Raw genomic sequence first — 19,710 nt, 5'->3', positions numbered from 1 at the left:
CTATTTGCATTTCAAGTTATGAAAATGATTCGTTAAACATGTTTGTGGGTTTTACAGTAAAAAATATAACTTTTTCTACTCGGATATTAAATTTTTTGTCTGAATTTAGATCACCTGTGCAAATATAGTAAACCAAAATGAAAAAATAACTCTCATTTCAGATATTTGAGGTTGTGCTGAAAATAATGATACCAAACAAGGCAAGAAAAAGATATTTTAAAAGTGAAATATAGACGTAAAATAAAAAGTAGTCAAAAACGGCCAATTATACCCTGGACCCCAGAGGGTTAAGCCAAAAAAAAAAAAAAGAAGCACACACTTATTTTTACATTACATAACACACCTTTTACATATTTGTGGAAAAACTCTAAAGTAGGAAAATGGGTTATAAATGTTTTTTTTGTTTTATTTATTTATAAGCAAAAGGAATTCAGTCATTGTCTTTTGTTTAATTTTCATTATGAACTGTACAAATTACTGCTGAACAGGATAAAAGTTCCTCTTTACATTGAAATTGGGGGAAGGGAGGGAAATGGAAACAGATGGGGAACACAAGCAGTAGACTAGACAGAGGGAAGCAAAACTGAACCCGCTGAGCACAGGGTGCAAAATAAAACAGGAAACACACTGAGCCGCAGACTAAGACACACAGCTTGACACTGGGTTCGTTGAAGAAACAGACATGGATTCACATGACATAGAGGGGAGAAGAGGAATGAAACACAAGGAGGGGAAGCATGGTAACAAAAGAGGGAGACAGAAAGATAGGACACGACTAAGAGCTGAAGGGCAAAAAAGACACACAGATAGAGAGGGAGCGAAGGACACATAGATGAAGACAAAGGCACAAAGGTAACCTAATAAACAAAAGCACATAAACTAGAAATTAGCAAACATACTAAGCAATGTAAAATGCAATACTAAATTGTATAAAACTAAATCATTAAATCATGTGAGCTAAAGAGCCAGAACCATATGAACAACATTTGAATTTGACCACAGAATGGTTCAGTTCATACTAAATCAGCCTTTGAGCTCATTCCTGAAAACTAGAAACATAAACACTGATGCGTCTCTGTGGAAATGTTTCTGTGTTGATTTTAGCTCTGTTTTGATTTCTGACTTGTGGTTTGCGAGGATAAAGGTCCATGACACTGGTTTTATCAACTTGTAAAACAAAATTGAAATCTAAAATGTACATTTTCACAACTAACTGGTTGAAGTCACTGGTTCTCATGTAATGATGTCCAGCTTGTCCCTCCTGCTCTTATTCTCCTCGTTTGTAGTCGGATGTTTGGCTCTCCAGGTTGCCTTTCTCACCTTCTCCCCAAAAGTATTGCTGAGGAAAAAGTAAACAAGAGGGTCGAGGCAGACGTTGAAAACTGACATCATGGTGGTCACCTCCTTCAGGTAGAACAATACTGGACCTACTGAGTCATCGCTCCACAGAAACGTAAAGGGAAGACGAACCAGGTAAAATGGGACAAAGCAAACACAGAAGATGCTGACCAGCACCAACATGTTTCTGCGAGACTTCACCAGCTTCTGAGAGCCAGAGGAGGCCAGCTGCCTCTGCTGTGCCTCCAGCAACCTGCGGGAGATGCTGTAGTAGAAGAAGACCATGGATATGAAGACTAAGAGGAAGATGAAGGCAGAGAAGGTGTTGATTATTCTGAACAACAGGCTGACTGATGGACTAAACAGGTGAACGCAGCGGCTAGGATTAAAGGTCAGAGGTTTCTGGGAACTGAAAAAAATTATGATATATACAATTGTTGGAGCCAGGAGAAAAACCCAGGTGATGACAGAGATGATTCGTGCAGTCTGCAGTGTCTGCAGCATGTGAGTTCCTGATGGATGGATGATCCTTAGATACCTGGAGAGAGATGAGAAATAGGCAGAATACAACTTCACTAAAGGTGCCTAATCTGAAGAAGTCCGTTAAGTCAAAAGGATACATTCATGCTTTTGTCAGGAGCACAGGGTAGTGGTTAACCACTTAATCTAGTTTTTACATTATCGGTAACTACAGCCTTAAATAATAAAGGTTCCTTACCTGTTGGCAGCGATGTACCCCATGAATAATATACTGGCACACATGTTGATGAAGAAGGCAGAAGCTCCAAAGCTGCAGTAAAGCCTACGAATGATGGGAGAGCTGCTGGCATAGTAGGTAATGCGGAGTGGCAGACAGAGGCAGAGCAGGAAGTCAGCAGCTGTCAGGTTCTTCAAGTAGACCATCAAGCTGTTGGATACCTCAGGCCAATCTCGACAAAGATAGACCTTCAATGTAAAGCCATTGAGGAGTAAACCCACCTGAAAATAGACAGAGTGGAAGGAAAAGAAAAGGATTGGTGCATACACCGGCACATAAACCAATTTCTAACAGAGCACAATTGGATAATTTGAAACTTACGAGGAACACCAGACTGTAGACCACCATAAAGTAAGGGTTCATGGATGTATCGTCATCGTCATAGGTCTGGTTCAAAGATGAAGTCAAATTTTTTTGGACAACCATGGTTCTTGTGCTGAAAAATAAATCCACTTTACTCAGTTAAACTGTGTAAAAATCCTAGGTTCATCTTTGAAATGATTCACCTCCACGGTCTCTTGGTTTGTTGTGTTAAACCAATGTTGGACCAATTTTAAATATTGTGCTACATGTTATGTACACTCTGTAGTTGTAGAAGGAAGCATTCATGAGTGAAGATGAGTCAACCGTCTCATGAATCTTATAACAATCCATTAAGCACAAGCTGAAGTGGTGAACTGTAGGCAGAATCTGCACTCATCGCCAAAATTGTGTTGTTGTTAGCCAAGAAACTTTTGCTTATCCCAATTAGCAGATTTTTATCTCAAAACAAGACAATTTTGTCAGATGTAAGAATATCTGGCTTATTTCAAGTAGAGCTTATTTGCAGTGTAACAATTTAGCAGGTGGTCACAGACCGTTTCTCTCTGTGTTTCCCTCCTGACTGATCTCTGGTTTGTTTGTATTTGGTTTCCTTATCATTTTTTGCTTGAAACAGTAAATGTCGACTATACAGGTGCTTTTTTTTCTCTTGAGAGATGAAACCAGCAAAATTAGTGTTCTCAAACATTTTCAGCATATTTAAGTGTGAGGTAGTTTGTCAGTGCACTTGGCACCAGGAAATGCTGAGCCTTAGTCAAAAGAAGATTTGTATTCATATATTCAGATTACCTTCCTGAACACTAGCAGAAGCCTTACCTACTTTTTTCCTTTAGTCAGGACTGGTTTAAAATGGCTTTTATGTTCTATCAGAAGTATGAAAGATGTGAGAATGAGAAATATCAGGACTCACTCTGGTTCTGCAGCTTTCTGAGAGGAGGAAAAGTTGCTTCAGCTGTTCTGAGTGTGACGGTACGATGTAGATCAGGAAATACACAGTGGGATCACACTGCCCTGCCCACTACCATATTTCCTCTTTGTCTTTGCTGTTAATCGGGCGACCGTGGCTCAGGGGGTTGGGAAGCGCATCAGTATCCGGAAGGTTGCCGGTTCGATCCCTGGGCTCTCTGTCCTGGTCGTTGTATCCTTAGGCAAGACACTTCATCTCCCGCCTACTGGTGTTGGCCAGAGGGGCCGATGGCGCGATATGGCAGCCTCGCCTCTGTCAGTCTGCCCCAGGGTAGCTGTTACTACAACTGTAGCTTGCCTCCACCAGTGTGTGAATGAATAGTGGCACTACAAGCTCCCTTGACACCACCTGCAGCTGTACCTCTGGGCCTGTGGGGTCTGACTGTTCTCACTGTGGAGCAGCATTAAGAAAGGATTTCCTATTTCCTCAGCAGGTTTCAGCACCTCTGATTTCTCACAGTATGCGTAAGTTTTAACCAGACCTGTGTTGAGAAATGACAGCGTCACTCACCAGTTCAGTGGAAAAAGCCAAAGGAAGTAGCTGGTGTGGTGCAACATATGCAACATAGAAACATGCAAAAACCTGCGAGACATAAAACTGTTTTTAAAGGACGAGCTGACACACAGAAAATCACAGGCTTCAGCAAAGCTCTGATTCTAGAGTCTAATACTTAAAATAAACCTTTGAATTGTTCAGCTGCTTTCTAATGTAGAATGTAAACATGGACTTATTTAAACAGTTTACTGTCCTCTTTTTGTCTCTTTCTCTTTCTAACTTGTGTCTCAGTCCTTTGCTGTGAGCTTACAGAGCTGACAGCCCCTGTTATGCGATTTCCTTCTGATGTTTTTGTTCTGTTTGTGAGACTAACAAATAAAAGGCATCTTCTTTTCTCCACTTGTCCATTGAGTGTCTCAGCTTCACATTTGAGCATTTGGCACCAGGACACCCTAACCCTTTGTCAATTACAACTTTATGATAGTATCATTAGATCTGCATCTTGGATACAGGCAGAAGACAGCTGTGGTTCTGATGCAGATGTGTGGAGGGAATATTTCAGTGCTAAAAGTCATCTTTTAAGCTGTTGATCTTTAGGCCCAAAGAATCCCTGATGCAGGAAGTTGATTTTGGCTCTCTGATTGAAAAGTCCTAATCTCTGATCTTGTGAGTCTTACCCAGTAGATCATGTAGGGTTCAGCTGGAGCTGATGTGGGTGAGGGGACTCGCCCACTACTATCTCAGTATGGTCCAGGTAACCTGCTAAGCCTGCAGGTCGAATCCTATCAGTCCCACCTGATGACGGAAGTGCGCTCCTATTGATTCTGTTATTTCTGGGATGATTTTAATAGCCTGGACAGCAGACTCCAAGGAAAAAAAATTGTAATCAAATTTAAAGAATAACACTCAGACTTTTTTCTTTACAATTTGGAAAAAAGGTTAAAAGGCCAAAGTCCACAATTTAGATTTTAATTGCAGGAAATTTTAATTTTCCAAAGCAAAATCAAAATCAAATAATAAAAATCACAAAACAATAAGAAAATCACTTAAACCATACTTATCTAATTTTACTACTCTGAGTTAATGCTGATCTTGTTCTTATCTGTAGTGAGGAGAGGCTGGAGGAGGGATGAGCAGTGTCAGATCTGAAGGTGCTCTTATTCTTATTGTTCTGTGTAGATGATAATCACCCAACAAGAAAGCAGCTGGGCATCCAGTGGAAGTATGCTGTAGATCAAAATCCTTCTGAATTAGCCATCAAACACCTTAAAACTCAGGAGATGATTTTGGAATTTTTGGCTTATCAATTCACAGGTTGACTGCTGTTAGCGTCTCTGCTGGAACTTTTAACTGTGAACCTCTTAGATCCAGTATTCAGAATTGGTCATCTTGCAGAAGATAAAAGGGAAGACCCCATCTTCTCCTCACTTTTATACTGACCCCACCCCCACATTCATTTAGGTTGTTGACATTTAATCATCCAAAGCCAGCCGCCCGCCTCTCTCTCTCTCTATCATCATATATAAACATTGAATCACACATGGAGAGATAGATATATCGATATAGATATATCTATATCTATATCGATCTATATCTATAATTCATGTTACAATCAGTTTATGTGATTCTACTTCAATTAGATTTGGGGAGAGGGGTTCACATGAAGATTCATTTTAACATTAATCCCTTATCAATTCAATTACAGAGATAGAAATGCTTGGAACACCTGCATATTTCTGGAGCTAAAAAAAATAAGTCTGGATTGATATTTCCTCTTAAATCAGCACTGTCAGTGACTGATTGTAACATCCTGAAGCAACAATTATTCTTTCATTAAACTTTATTAAAACACATCTGGCTCACTGCAGATTTCCTGTCGAGGTCATTACATTTTGATGATCTTGATTTCATGTTGGTTGAAGCTGTACAGCTCAAGAAAACAGCTAAGAGTTTAACAGAAGGAAGATTTAAAACAGAAAGCAGTGAAATATTAACTTGTATGTGTCACCACCACCATTGAACATCATCCTCATCTTTTAGTGCAGCTTCTTCAGTTATGCTGAAGAAGCATTTACCCAGAAAACAACACGAACCCTGAGGACGCATTCCCAGTGGTTACCACCTCATCAGCGGTTATTTGGTTCATTGTAGCTCAAGCTACACACACACACACACACACACACACACACACACACACGGAATCTACCTGTAGTCACGTGTCTCGGTTACTCTTCTCTTAAATATTCCTCTCCAACAGAAGCTGTAATGTCTCCAGTCAAAGTCTTGTCAGAGTGTGGAAACCTGCTCTGCTCACCCTCAGTCGGTTTCTTTCAGTGTTTATTAAAACGCTCAGAACATCATCTTACATAAATGTGTCCATTCCTCTGACCTGTGACTGCGGCTGCTGAGCAGATATTGGAATGATGCTCATAACGTTATTGGTTATTGCTCCATGCTGATATTTCTGCATTTAGTCAGCAGCAACATGAATACTGACTCAGCAACATAAACATCAGCACACTGACCAAAGTGTTGTTCTCTTTGCAGCCTTAAAGATAAAAGTCAAGAGGAAACTGAAATAAAAAAAAAGTCATTTCTCCATCAGTTATGATACATGAAGCTTCAGTGAAAGCTTGAGTAACAACTCTGATAGACGTCACCTTCATCTCTCCAGACTCCGCCCTGTTCTCTCAGGAGTACCTGATAGTTTTGTTTCTGCCACCTGCATGAGCCAGTATGGTCGTGTCCAAATTCATGGGCTGCATCCTCCTGAGGACCCGGCCTTCGCGGTCTACGTGGGCCGGGTCCTCAGAAGGTCGGGTAGGCCGGAAGTAAACGGCCGTGAAATTGGACGGTCTAGCCTTCTGATTAGCGTCACCGCTGTCTCGGTGGAGTTTAATAAACTCAGCCGTCTGCTCCTTGCTGTCTAAAATATAACAGGACACTGGCATAAATTCTCAACCGTCTCTCACTTCTGTTTAATCAGTTTTTTGTTTGACGTTTATTCAGCTGTGCGAAAATCCCGGAGGAACCCACCCGGGGGATTAATAAAGTTTTATTTTATCCAATCTAATAACTTTAATCTCAGCCAAACCGATTTACTCACGAACAAATAAAACACTGAAAAAAGCCCAACAATAACATTTTTAGGTTGTCTAAGTTACTTATATATTACGTTTAACCGGAGTAGCGAAAGTCCGCGGTGATCTGAAAATGATGTGCAGGGAGTTGGGCCGTTCTCGGCGGCTTCAGTGACCCTCGAGCTCCCGACTAGCTATCGAGCTGGTGGGTAGCAGATGCTCCGAAAACGTCGAAGCACTTTTGCAAATATGCGTTATCTTGATAAACCGAGCAGATATTTAATGTTTACACAGCTACTTTCTCGCCTGAAAATGTTAAAAGTTTATTTTGTGACCCAGAAAGAATAATCAGAGTAATAATAAAACTTAGTAGCGGCCGCCATTGTTGGAAACTGGAGTTTGGCTGGGCCGCGCTATGAATTCTGGGATATGGTGGACCACACAGGACACACCCGACCCATCCTTCAAATTCGGGGAAAAGGAGGATGCATTTGTCGGCTGCATTCGGAGGAGTCTACGAATTTGGACAGCCTTCGGCGCGTCGCTGTGACGTAATCGGTCTACAAATGCGGCCTCAGGAGGATGCAGCCCATGAATTTGGACACGACCTATGACTGTGGAACACTGCATAAAAGAAACAGGAAGGATTCAAAAACAAAACCTTTATTTAGAGAGGATATCTTAATCCAGGTGCAAATACAAAGCATAAAAGCTCACCTTTAAAGACTCTGTATAGACCTAAATTAAACAAATCAGAAGAGGAAACATGAAGAAAAGAACACAAGAAAATAATCAGCAATAAAAGACTTAAAAGTAAATCCCTAAACAACAAAATAAAATCAAAAACGGTTAAAGCAGCAAAAACGATTAGAACAATAAGCTTCAACTAAGAAAAGGAGTAAAATGAAATCAGTTAAGATCAACATCAGTCCACTAAACAGGCCCCACAAGTGTTTCAGTCATTTCTTTATCAAGCTGACAAAACTTAGTTTGAAATCAGAAGCATTAAAAAGGAATTTTAATCATTTGTCAAATAAAAAACTCCATACCCTTCATCCGTTTTCCTGCTTGGGCTGGACTGAGGTCAGTTTTGTCATCAGACGGTGAGTCTGAAGGTCGTGCCCACAAGTCAGTTCTTATTGCCCCTGCTACAGAAGCAAAAGCTGAAACCTCTACACAGGCTGTTGATTCCCAGCCTCAGCTTTCTTTTGCATTGCTCTCTTGACCAGTTTATCTCTCCACCTGTGACCAAGGTTGTGATTGTACAGAAGGCTTCGATCAGGGAACACGTCCCCGCAGCGACTGCACGGGTACCCGGTGTGAGAGAGTTGATGCTCCTTCAGGCTGTTTTGCCAAACAAACGTTTCCCCGCATGTTTCGCACCAGAACGGTCTCTCTCCAGTGTGCACACGCCTGTGGAGGTTTAGACTGGACCGCTGAGTGAAGGTTTTGTTGCACTTGTCGCACCAGTATGGCTTCTCTCCAGTGTGCCTACGGCGATGGGTCTTTAGGGCCCCCAGGTATGCAAAGGTTTTGTCACACAGGTCACAGCTATATGGTTTCTCTCCAGTGTGCAAACGTTGATGGCCCCTGAGGGAGCCGGACTCTGTAAACCGTTTGCCACATTCGTCACAAACATAGGGTTTCTCTCCAGTGTGGACACGGAGATGCTTTTTCAGGGTATCTGAAAGTGCAAAGACTGCGCCGCACTCTTCACAGCTGTAGGGTTTCTCTCCTGTGTGGATGCGCTGGTGGACTTGTAGAGTGATTAAAGTGTTGAAAGCTGCTCCACACTCATCACAGCTGTGTGGTCTCTCTCCGGTGTGAATTCTCTGGTGAAGCTTTAAATTGTGTTTTGACTTAAAGGTCTTGTTGCAGTCCTGGCACTGGTGCACACCACATCCAGTCTTCTTCTGTTTCTGAATAAACAGCAGACAGAAAGAGAGAGCAGTGATGCTGGAGTCAATGAAGGAACAAAAAAAGTAAAACAAAAGCACTCAGAGAGATCTATACTAAAACTGTGATGTTTTATGGTGTTTTTATTAAACATGCTGAGGTCAGCAGTGTTAACATGGAAATTCTTTGTGTAATATCTTAATCTTTGTGTGTCAGTGAGAAGTCCTACTTCTGTTTCGAAAAATAATGTTTTAAATACCCCAAACAAAAAAAGTGCCTGTAGTGTTTTCAACAAGGATGTCGGTGACCCCAAGTTAAACCACAAATGAAGACCCTGGAGTTTAGTTGCAGCTTATTTAATTGTCTCCATGAACATTTGGTGAAAACTGAAATGACAGAAAATAAACTCCATCTCAACAGGTAGAATCGTGTTTACATCAATAAAGAGCATTAATCTCACTAAAACATTCATGTTAGCAAAATATGCAATAATATCCAAAGCTATCTGTATAAACTGTCATATAAGGTAACTTACACTTCACAAATTTGCGTGTCATCCTTGCGCAGGGGCCATGCTAATCTTCTCTGTATCGTATCCAATATAGCGTACGCACTTGCTGAAGCAAGCACTGTTGTTTCGCTTGTTTCGGCAAGCGCGTACACTAAATTGGATACGATACAGAGAATATTAGCATGGCCCCTGCGTAAGGTAACTTACAGCGTTCCAGCCTGATAATTCAGAGTAGATGGCATCTGATTACATCTCCATATTGCCTTTAGCATGTGAAGTAGTGATGCGCGAATCATGAACGAATCGTTCAATACTCGAGAATCACTTTACTGACTCCTGAATCATGATTCACAAGCCCAACTGACTCACTGACTCATCCCTGTTGCTGTTAGCAGCAATGTATCTAACTTATAATTAAAATTGTGGAGAAAAACACAACATCCAGTATCTTAACAAAAAAATTTCTGCTCTGAACTGGAAGAAAAAACCCTGAAGCTCACATCAAGACAATACCTCCTCGGTTCACAGTAGCATCGCTCTGTTAACATAGAACAGCACATTTGAGCTACTCACCCCCTCCCCCCTGTGTTGAATCGTAGAGCAAACGAATCACTCACTCACCCCCTCCCTCATTCTTCTTCTTGGTTGGCAACCAATGTTAAGGCGCATTACCGCCCCCTGGCTCACAGCTCAGTGGACATTTAAATGAGAAAATATATATTTGACATATTTAAGGAAAATACTAATAAAATAAAAATAAACAAAATAAATGTTTATTAAGCAATTTTGATAGGAAATTGCTTAATTTTAGAAATGTTTTTGCTCTTTTTTGCTCGATAAAATAGTTGTTTTCTTTTAGAATCATTCATCTTAGCAGTAGGATTTACATGCAAAGAGAAACAAATTAAGTTTGAGTGAAAATGTACATTTTTTTGCACTCTCTGGTCAACTGACTCAGTGACTCAAAAAACGCGATTCACTTTGGTGAGTGACTCATTAAAACTCGATTCAGTAAAAAGAATCAAATTTACCATCACTAGCATGGAGCCTGTTTCTCAGCAAAAACTGAGTGCTTGACCAAAATCGGAAGTGTGCCGTCAGAAAAGGAAATACATTTTAGCGATATTTTCCTTTTATCTAAAACGTATGTAAAGAATGAATTATTCATTTTAACAACACATTAATTTTTTTATGAAAAATCCTTTCATAATTATTACCATAGTTATAATTTCATAATAATTATATTATTAAACTTAACTTATTTATTCAGAAAACTGTATTAAGGGCAACAGTACCTATTATGAATATTATAATATTAAATATACAAAGTTGGCAGGTGATCCTTTATCCTAATCAGTGTGACGCTGACTTTACATGCTAAAATGGTATATATATATATATATAATTTTTTTTATCTTTACACATATGACTGGGGCAGAATTCTTTGAAATCTTTGGCTTCAAAAAGCTGCAGTGTCTAACTTTATGGGTCACTGTGTGTCAATGATAAATTGTATTTAGTAGTCAGTATAATCTTTTAGTGATACAAGTTTGCATATGGTAGAATACTGCATGTAGTTATTTGTATTAGGAAATATTCAACCATGTATACTTAGAGGCATATAATCAATTGTGTAGTGATAGGATGTGTGATCTTTAGCAGGCTACAAAGGCTTGGTGTGGAATGCACACCTACATCCTGGGAGTATGGGAAGAGGTCGTACCTTGTCTTATTGTTTTACAGTAGGATTAACGTAGCTATATCTGTTTTAGTCTAAGTGCTTTTTGTTTTGATGAACTGCTGGACTTCGAGACCAACACACACACACACACACACACACACACACACACACACACACACACACACACACACACACACACACACACACACACACACACACACACACACACACACACACACACACACACACACACACTTTCTCAGTCTGGAGGCTGCCCTTGCTAGCAAGAAGTTCTGTGTGTTTCTCTTCTCTGAGTCTTTACTGAAGAAGTGTTTTAGAATATATTTCTTAACACTGTGACATCGTAATGTGTTGTAATGAAAAACTAAAAGGTGTGTAGCACAGCTCTCTCCATGCCCTTTCATATCATGTATTACTCGATATGGTTGTTTGAAATTATATTTCAAGGTTAACTTTGACCTTGCTCACTAACAGTGAAGGCCAAGGTCAAATGCTTAGCTAACCTTGGTACTTGTGTCCTTTAAGGTCTAGTATATTGCTGTGACATTTGACTATCATTCATAAAAATTTGTACATGATATAAAGCTTTTTTTTTCTATTTCCTGGCTGTAAACAACAGTGAACACTGAGCTGAAATGAGATGAGTGTCCTGGTCCTGTTGTCAATTATTATTTTACTAATGAACGTCAATACATTAACTTTGTTTTCTCTCATATATCCATTTGTCACATGTTCTATCACAAAGTAGGAAATCTGTTGAAGTCAAGCCTGCTTTGGTTCTGTACACAAACACTGTTACCTTGTCCTCACAGCTACTGGCAGAGAGCGAGTACCAGAAATGGAAAACAATCTAAGCTCCCCGTGAGCCGGGGCCTCCGTGGATTCCCTCTCACGGTTCATAAAGAGCTTAATGTGTACAGAATAAAGCCGTAGCTGATGTTTACAAAAGTAATTTTTACAGAAAGCTGGGCTGCAGCCGAGTGGATTCCAGTGCTTCAGAGCACCACACAAAGGTCAAAGGTGGAGGCATCTGCTTTCTTCTTCACTCAGTGTTTACACATCTCTGCATTTAATCATTACTAGACACTCCCCCGGTGAGTATTAGCTCTTTTCCATTAGTACCCACTCGGTTTGGGTTGGCACGGCTTGCCATGGTTTTCAGTGTTTTCCATTAGGTGGCAATCTGAAAATATCACATCAACAGATTAACCAATCGATGTCGTCCAGTCATTGGTGTCACCTGATGATTCATGAGAGCGCCTCCTTCAATGATGGAAATGACTACACACAAAAACAACAATGTGTTCCCCGAGTCTTGTGGTCAGAGATATTTTGCACAAAATTATTTACAAAAATCTTTTGGTTTGAAAAGTTACAAAACTCATTTCAGAACTACGCAACATATTTATGACGACTGGACTGAAGACCTCGGTGTTCCTCTGTCTGAGGACCAATATCAAAACTGTTTGTCCAATATTCAGAAAGGCTCAATAAATGCCAGATATAAACTAATCTAGTTTAAAGTCATTCACAGATTACAATTTTCTAAACTTAACCAGATCTATAATTCTGTATCCCTCTCATGTGACAGATGTAATATCGGTGAAGGTTCCCTTGCACATCTATTTTGGCATTGCCCTGTCTTGAAAGCTTTTTGGAGTCAGCTTTTTACGTGGTTTTCAAACCAATTTAGGAAAAAAAGTACCACTTGATGGTACACTGGCTATACTTGGATCCTTTGCATCAATCGAATCTTTTTCCTTTTCACAACAGATAATTACAATGGGTATGCTGGCTGCAAAGAAACGTATTCTTTTACAGTGGCGGTCTTCTTTGGCCCCGTGTTTAAAAGGTGGCTTAATAAGATGGTGTCTGTGGCCAGGGAACAGATAAGATTTGATAGAAAAGGGAAACTGGCAAGTATGATTTGGCAGCCATTTCTAGAATTCCTAAAAACTAACTAATCATAATTCATGCCTCACACTCCACGTGAATTTTCTTATTTTATTTTATTTTACTTTTTATTTAGTTAACATTGTTATAATTTTCTCTTCTTATCGCTCCTTTTTCTTTTTTTCATGCTAATAAGTTCACAAATGTCAAATGTAGTAATTGTCCTCAACTGAATCTGTATAAGCATGCTGTGTTTAACTTAAAAGCAAATAATAATAATATTTATGACTCCAATTTGAGCCCATACTCTCTGTTATCTGCACACCTGCTGAGCCCTGCACGATGACCCCGCGGGGCTTATCTGGATCATTAACATCATTATCACGGTCATTACTTTCCCTCGTGTTTAAGGCTGCATCACCTCGACACAAGCTACCGTAAAGAAAGCACAGAACAAATCTAATAACTCCCACGGCAGCCAGGGTGCGTGTCTGCGATGCCTGTTGCAAGTTAGCTGTTCAGAGTCAACTGTACACGGTGTTTCTGCCGTGTATTCTTCCACCCACACCGAGAAGGGTCAGATATAAACCCCCGCGTCCTGCTTACTGACCTGGGCTCCTGAGGAGGTGGCGGAGGCTCCAGCAGTCTGCTGCTCTGGCTCCTGGCTCTCCTGCATCATTCCGGTCCTACAGTGTGAATCCAGCAGCAGCGCACTCGGTCTATGGCAGGAAAGCACACCGGACAGCTGATATCTCCAGCGCGTTCTCGCGAACTCACCAAAAAGCGCGTGCCGGAGAATTAAGAGCCGCCCTCCAATTCCCGTTAATGTGATAAAGACGCAGATCCCGCGGTGTTTGCTAACCGACACAAAGGCATTTTCATGACAGGAGCGCTGTACTCAAGGTTTTTAAGGTTTCACAGACTCGAGGTTCAGAATTAGAGTTTAAAGAAACAACTTCAAATAAAACTTTTAAAGTGAGAAGTTTCTTTATTTAAATAATAAAAAAAATCCGAGCAAAGCTCAAAATCTGTGTACATGTCCAGAAAAGACAAAGAATCACTACAGTAAGAGCACATCTGCTCTCAGAGATAATGAGATCATAAAATCAGGTAACAGTTAAAAGGCAAAAATACAAACTTTATTCTAATTTAATCAGAAGGAAAACCAGTGCAGAAAATTATCAGACAAGATTAGATTCTTCAGACTCATGTGCAGCTCTTTGTTCTCATGCAGATTATTAGTGTAGCTAATCATAAAGGTATAATTCTACCCCCCCTTAGCTCACTAGTGCAAGATGTATGATTAAAATATATTTAAATACATCTAAAGAATAATACACTTCTTATGTGGACTGGAGAAGTAAATGCTCCAGAAAAAAGCATCAGTGTGGGAGTCACAAAAGGGTGCAGCTTGATCAACGTGGACATATTATTGTTTGAAAGAACCAAAAAAAACATTAAAACATTAAATTGGATTTTAGCTTCAGTGCAGAACAAACCTGTGAAAGCATCTGTGGAAAAACAGTAAAGAAGCAGAACAAACTGGAAATCTTAGATATTTTCTTTATAAGCATAAGCAGTTTTACATTTTACAAGCTTGGATTTTCATAATGAAATATACAGATTACTGCTGAAAGATAAAAAGCACATCTGGATATGTGTAAATGTTAAAACTGTTTCCAGAGACAGATATTTAATGATGTGCTTTGTTTGTATGAATCTGACCACACACTCGTTCACTTTGTTCATGCTAAAGCTGAATGCTAGCAACATAAACACTGACACTATGTGTTTGTGCTGAGTTCAGCCTCATGTTGATATCTGAGCACAGAAGAAGTCCTGTGGTTCATGAGGACGGGGATCCATGATACTGGTTTCACTAATCGGACTCTCAAATGCTGTATGTTGCCTTACATCACTGGTGTTGAAGTAGTGATGTCCAGCTGCTCCCTGCTGCTCTCGCTCTCCTCATTTGCTTGTTGGATGTTGGTCCTCCTGGACGCCTTTCTCACCTGAGCTCGAAAAGTCTTACAGAGGAAAAAGTAAACAACAGGGTCCAGACAGACGTTGAAAACTGACACCATGGCGGCCGCCTCCTGCAGGTAGTACAAAACTCGACCCACAGAGCAGCTGTTCGAAAGAAACACAAAGGGAAGACGAACCAGGTGATACGGGACAAAGCAAACGCAGAAGATGCTGACCAGCACCAACATGTTCCTGCGAGACTTCACCAGCTTCTCAGAACCAGAGGAGGCCAGCTGCCTCTGCTGTGACTGCAACACCCTGCGGGAGATGCTGTAGTAGAAGAAGACCATGGATATGAAGACCAAGAGGACAATGATTGCAGAGAAGGTGTGGAGGATTTTGTACAGCAGGCTGACTGATGAACTAAAGGAATCAACACAGTAATTAGAGGTCAAAGGTTCCTTGGAGCTGATAAAAAAGCTGATAAAAGTGATTGTTGGAGCCAGGAGAATAACCCAGGTGATGACAGAGATGATTCTCGCAGTTCGTACTGTTCGTACAGTTCCTGAAGGATGTACGATTTTCCGATACCTGCAGACAGAAGAGGAAGGAGGCAGAATACAACTTCACTAATCACAACAGTGCCAAAACTGCAAAAGTAAATACTGAGCCAGAAAAAGGTACATTCATGCTTTTGTGAGGAGCACAGGGTGTGTACTTAACCACTTAATCTAGTTTTTACGTTGTCATGAACTACAGTCTGAAATCAGTAAAGATTCTTACCTATTGGCAGCGATGTACGCCATAAATATGATGCTGGCGTACATGTTGAGGAAAAAAGCAGAAGCTCCAACTGTGCAGTGGAGCAGCTGAACCATGGCAGAGCTGCTGATGTAGTGGGCGATGCGCAGTGACAGAGAGAGGCAGAGCAGGAAGTCAGCAGCTGTCAGGTTCTTCAGGTAGACCATCAAGCTGCTGGATGCCTGCTGCCGAGCCCGACAACAGTAAAACTTCATGATGAAGCCATTGAGGGGTAAACCCACCTGTAGAGACACAGAGAGGACGAGAGAACAGGACGTTTGTAGATGCACAGAGAACCTTAAACCAGTTCCTTAAAAAACCCACAATCTGATTATTTGAAACTTACCAGAAACACCAGACTGTAGACCAGCATAAAGAAAGGGTTGGCTGATGTGTCGACATTACCACAGTTCTCGTCCGAAGCCGATGTCTCGTTTTTTGAGTAAATCATGTTTCTGGACATGAAATAAAAAACACTTAATAAAACACTCTTTAAACTGTATATAAATGCTAGGTTTCTCTTTGAAACAATATTTATTCATAGCATTTTAGTTATCTGTTAAATCAGTGTCAGACAAACTTTAAATATTATGCTACATCTCTCTTTGAGACAGTGGTTTTGAAATATGACCTCTTCTGGTGAAGGTTTAGACAGTTAATTAAATTTAGTTTCTATGTGATGCACCCATATGTTCTTGTAGTGTTGAAAGTAAAATTGAGACACTTAAATGCAAATACAGAAATCACTGACACCATCTTTTGTGTACAGTCTGTAGTTGTGGAAGGAAGCATTGATTAGTAAAGATGAGTCAACCCTCTCATGAATCTTATAAGAATCCATTAAGCACAAGCTGAAGCAGTGAGCTGTAGGCAGAACCTGGACTCATCGCTGAACATAACGTTCCTCTATATGTTCACGTTCCAGTGCACATGGTACTGACACCAGGCCTGGCGGTGAAGGGCAGTCATGGCAGGCTCCCTGGGACCCTATGAGCTGGAAATTTAGACACATGAACCAACCTGTTCATGTGTCTAACTCTTTTCCCCCACACGGTAACACACCCGCCGTAGGTCAAACTCTGGTAATTGGTGATTCTCTTCTGAGATATGTGAAGCTAGAGACACCGGCAACCATAGTCAATTGTCTTCCAGGGGCCAGAGCAGGCGACATTGGGGGAATTTTAAAACTGCTGGCTAAGGGTAAACGTAAATTCAGTAAAATCATAATTCACGTCGGCAGTAATGACACCTGGTCACGCCAAGGTCACTAAAATCAATATTGAATCGGTGTGCAACTTTGCCAAAACAATGTGGGACTCTGTAGTTTTCTCTGGTCCCCTCCCCAATCAGACCAGGAGTGACATGTTTAGCCGCATGTTCTCCTTAAATTGCTGGCTGTCTGAGTGGTGTCCCAGAAACGATGTGGGCTTCATAGATAATTGGCAAACCTTCTGGAGGAAACCTGGACTTGTTAGGAGAGACGGCATCCATCCCACTTTGGATGGAGCAGCTCTCATTTCCAGAAATATGGCAACAATTGCACGAGTGCTGCTGATTGGCAGATGAAGAATAAAGTAGTTGTGGTAAACCAATCACATGAACAATTTAAGATGACATTTTAAATTGGTATATAGGAGGCCACATAAAACCAGAGTAAAAAAAAAGCAAAAAGCAAAAAAAGTTTGGAAACCACACACACACACACACACACACACACACACACACACACACACACACACACACACACACACACACACACACACACACACACACACACCCTGAAGACAAAAAAGAAGGAACACACACATGTAAAGGAAGCTCTTAAAACATGTGGTTATCCTAATTGGGCTTTCATCAAGTCAGCAAGGAGGCACAGAAAAGAAGATCAGACACCAGATCAGACTAGGGAGGATAAGAAAGACAAACACAACAACACTCCCCTATGTAGCCGGTGAAAAGCTCAAGAGAGTCTGCAGAGAGTGAGGAACGCTCAGACCTCTACATTGGAGAGACCGAGCAGCCACTTCATAAACACATTGCACAACATAGAAGAGCCACCTTTTGTTCCACCTCCACCTGCATCTAAAGGTCAAAGGTCACTCTTTCGAGGATGCCAGTGTTCACAATTTAGTCTTCTCTGACCAAAATGTGAGTAAAAGAAGCCATTTATGTCCACTGTGAACAACCATCTTAGTTATGCTGCAATAGGTGTAGACTGCTGGGGGGATTCCCATGATGCATTGAGTTTTTCCTTTCCAGTCACCTTTCTCACTCACTATGTATTAATAGACCTCTCTGCATTAAATCATACTTGTTATTAACCTCTGTCTCTCTTCCACAGCATGTCTTTTATCCTGTCTTCCTTCTCTCACCCCAACCGGTCGCAGCAGATGGCCCCGCCCCTCCCTGAGCCTGGTTCTGCCGGAGGTTTCTTCCTGTTAAAAGGGAGTTTTTCCTTCCCACTGTCGCCAAAGTGCTTGCTCATTGGGGTCATATGATTGTTGGGTTTTTCTCTGTATGTATTATTGTAGGGTCTACCTTACAATATAAAGTGCCTTGAGGTGACTGTTGTTGTGATTTGGTGCTATATAAATAAAACTGAGTTGAATTGAATGAAGAGGCTTTCCAGAAGATTTATTGCCAAGAAGCAAAGAAATAGTCAACCAAATACAAAATTTTCCACGTTATGTGTAACCTTTATATATATTTATATGTTTTCTTTGTTTTTTTTTTGCTGTTTTCATTTCTTTAAAGAAATGTAAAGTTGTTTCTTATGTTTTTGTCTCTTTTGACAAGTGACTTAAGTTTACATGTAATGAAATGTGCTATATAAATAAAGTTGTGTTTGATATTACAGGCTCTTGGGAAGAAACCAGAGCAGTATGAGTGATTTTCTTAGGAAATGTCATATACTCAGTTTTCAGAAGTTTTATTTCCACAGCTTTAAACTAGTTCATAATACTGCAGCTCAACTACTAAAAACTTTTGTTTACTTCTTCCCAATGTCTTTCTGTTTTTCCATATTTGTCACACTTAAATATTTCAGATCCTCAACCCCATGTAATATTAGACAAAGACATCCTGAGTAAATACAAAACACAGTTTTTAAATGATGATTTAAAAACACAGTGCTGTATGTACGTGGATCATCACTACTGTGTATCACAGTGCAACACAAAGCCAGTTAAACCTCAGGGATATCATTCCCTCCAAGTAGGAAGAATTAATCAGAGGCAACATCACGAATAGGAAGTTTAGCAGGTGGTCACAGACCTGTTCTCTCTGTAATTCCCTCCTGACTGATTTTTTTCTGGTTTCCTTATCACTTGTAGCTTGAGCCAGTACATATGGACCATAGGTTTTTTGTTCTCTTGACGGATGAAACCAATAAAATTAGTGCCATGGATCATAATGACTGTCTTCAAACATTATCAACATATTTAAGTATAAGGTAGTTCATCAGTGCACTCGGCACCAGGACATCCTTAGCCTTAGTCACAAAAAGACTTGTAATCATATTAGTTTCATGAACACTGGCAGAAGACAGCTGATTATTTTTGTTCCTTAAGTGAGGATGGGTTAAAAATATCTCTTCCCCCCCCCTAAAAAAGTATTAAAGATGTGAGAATGAGAAACTATCAGGACTCACCTCTGGTTCTGCAGCTTTCTGTAAGGAAGTAAAGTTGCTTTGGCTGTTCTCAGAGTGATGGTATGACTGTAGATCAGGAAATATACAGTGACATCACACTGCACACTGACATGGTTCCTCTTTGTCTTCCCTGTTAAACTGTCAGAACATATTTCCACTACCAGTGGCGTGCACAGACATTTTGGGGGGCAAGTGCTCCAGGGGGAAAAAAGGGCACTTTTTGCATATGTGGAAAACCTTTTCTTTTTATAATAAAAAAATCGCACAGGTTAAATGCAATTTGACTTTTATTTCAAAACATTCTCTAAAAATCAAAAATCACACCACAAAAAGAT

At 40.4% G+C, this 19,710-nt stretch overlaps 3 protein-coding genes across 3 annotated transcripts; all 3 read right to left on the bottom strand.

Moving 5' to 3' along the window:
* Positions 1-442: 442 nt before the first annotated feature.
* Positions 443-3,676, bottom strand: LOC309703605 (P2Y purinoceptor 14-like). The gene is made up of 4 exons (XM_082528523.1): positions 3,327-3,676; positions 2,417-2,531; positions 2,057-2,316; positions 443-1,876 (listed from the first exon to the last, which is right to left on the bottom strand). The coding sequence occupies exons 2-4, from the start codon at positions 2,519-2,521 to the stop codon at positions 1,234-1,236; spliced, it is 1,008 nt and encodes a 335-aa protein (XP_082384649.1). The 5' UTR covers positions 2,522-2,531; positions 3,327-3,676; the 3' UTR covers positions 443-1,233.
* A 4,361-nt stretch (positions 3,677-8,037) lies between these two features.
* Positions 8,038-13,816, bottom strand: LOC309703641 (uncharacterized protein). The gene is made up of 2 exons (XM_082528571.1): positions 13,571-13,816; positions 8,038-8,877 (listed from the first exon to the last, which is right to left on the bottom strand). The coding sequence occupies exons 1-2, from the start codon at positions 13,637-13,639 to the stop codon at positions 8,131-8,133; spliced, it is 816 nt and encodes a 271-aa protein (XP_082384697.1). The 5' UTR covers positions 13,640-13,816; the 3' UTR covers positions 8,038-8,130.
* Positions 13,817-14,001: 185 nt separating this feature from the next.
* Positions 14,002-19,463, bottom strand: LOC309703602 (P2Y purinoceptor 14-like). The gene is made up of 4 exons (XM_082528520.1): positions 19,376-19,463; positions 16,073-16,181; positions 15,709-15,968; positions 14,002-15,516 (listed from the first exon to the last, which is right to left on the bottom strand). The coding sequence occupies exons 2-4, from the start codon at positions 16,175-16,177 to the stop codon at positions 14,871-14,873; spliced, it is 1,011 nt and encodes a 336-aa protein (XP_082384646.1). The 5' UTR covers positions 16,178-16,181; positions 19,376-19,463; the 3' UTR covers positions 14,002-14,870.
* Between the last annotated feature and the right edge of the window lie 247 nt (positions 19,464-19,710).

Source organism: Aulonocara stuartgranti (genome assembly GCF_965226115.1).
Source record: "Aulonocara stuartgranti genome assembly, chromosome: 3".
NCBI lineage: Eukaryota > Metazoa > Chordata > Actinopteri > Cichliformes > Cichlidae > Aulonocara > Aulonocara stuartgranti.
This window is presented reverse-complemented; position numbering and strand designations above follow the sequence as displayed.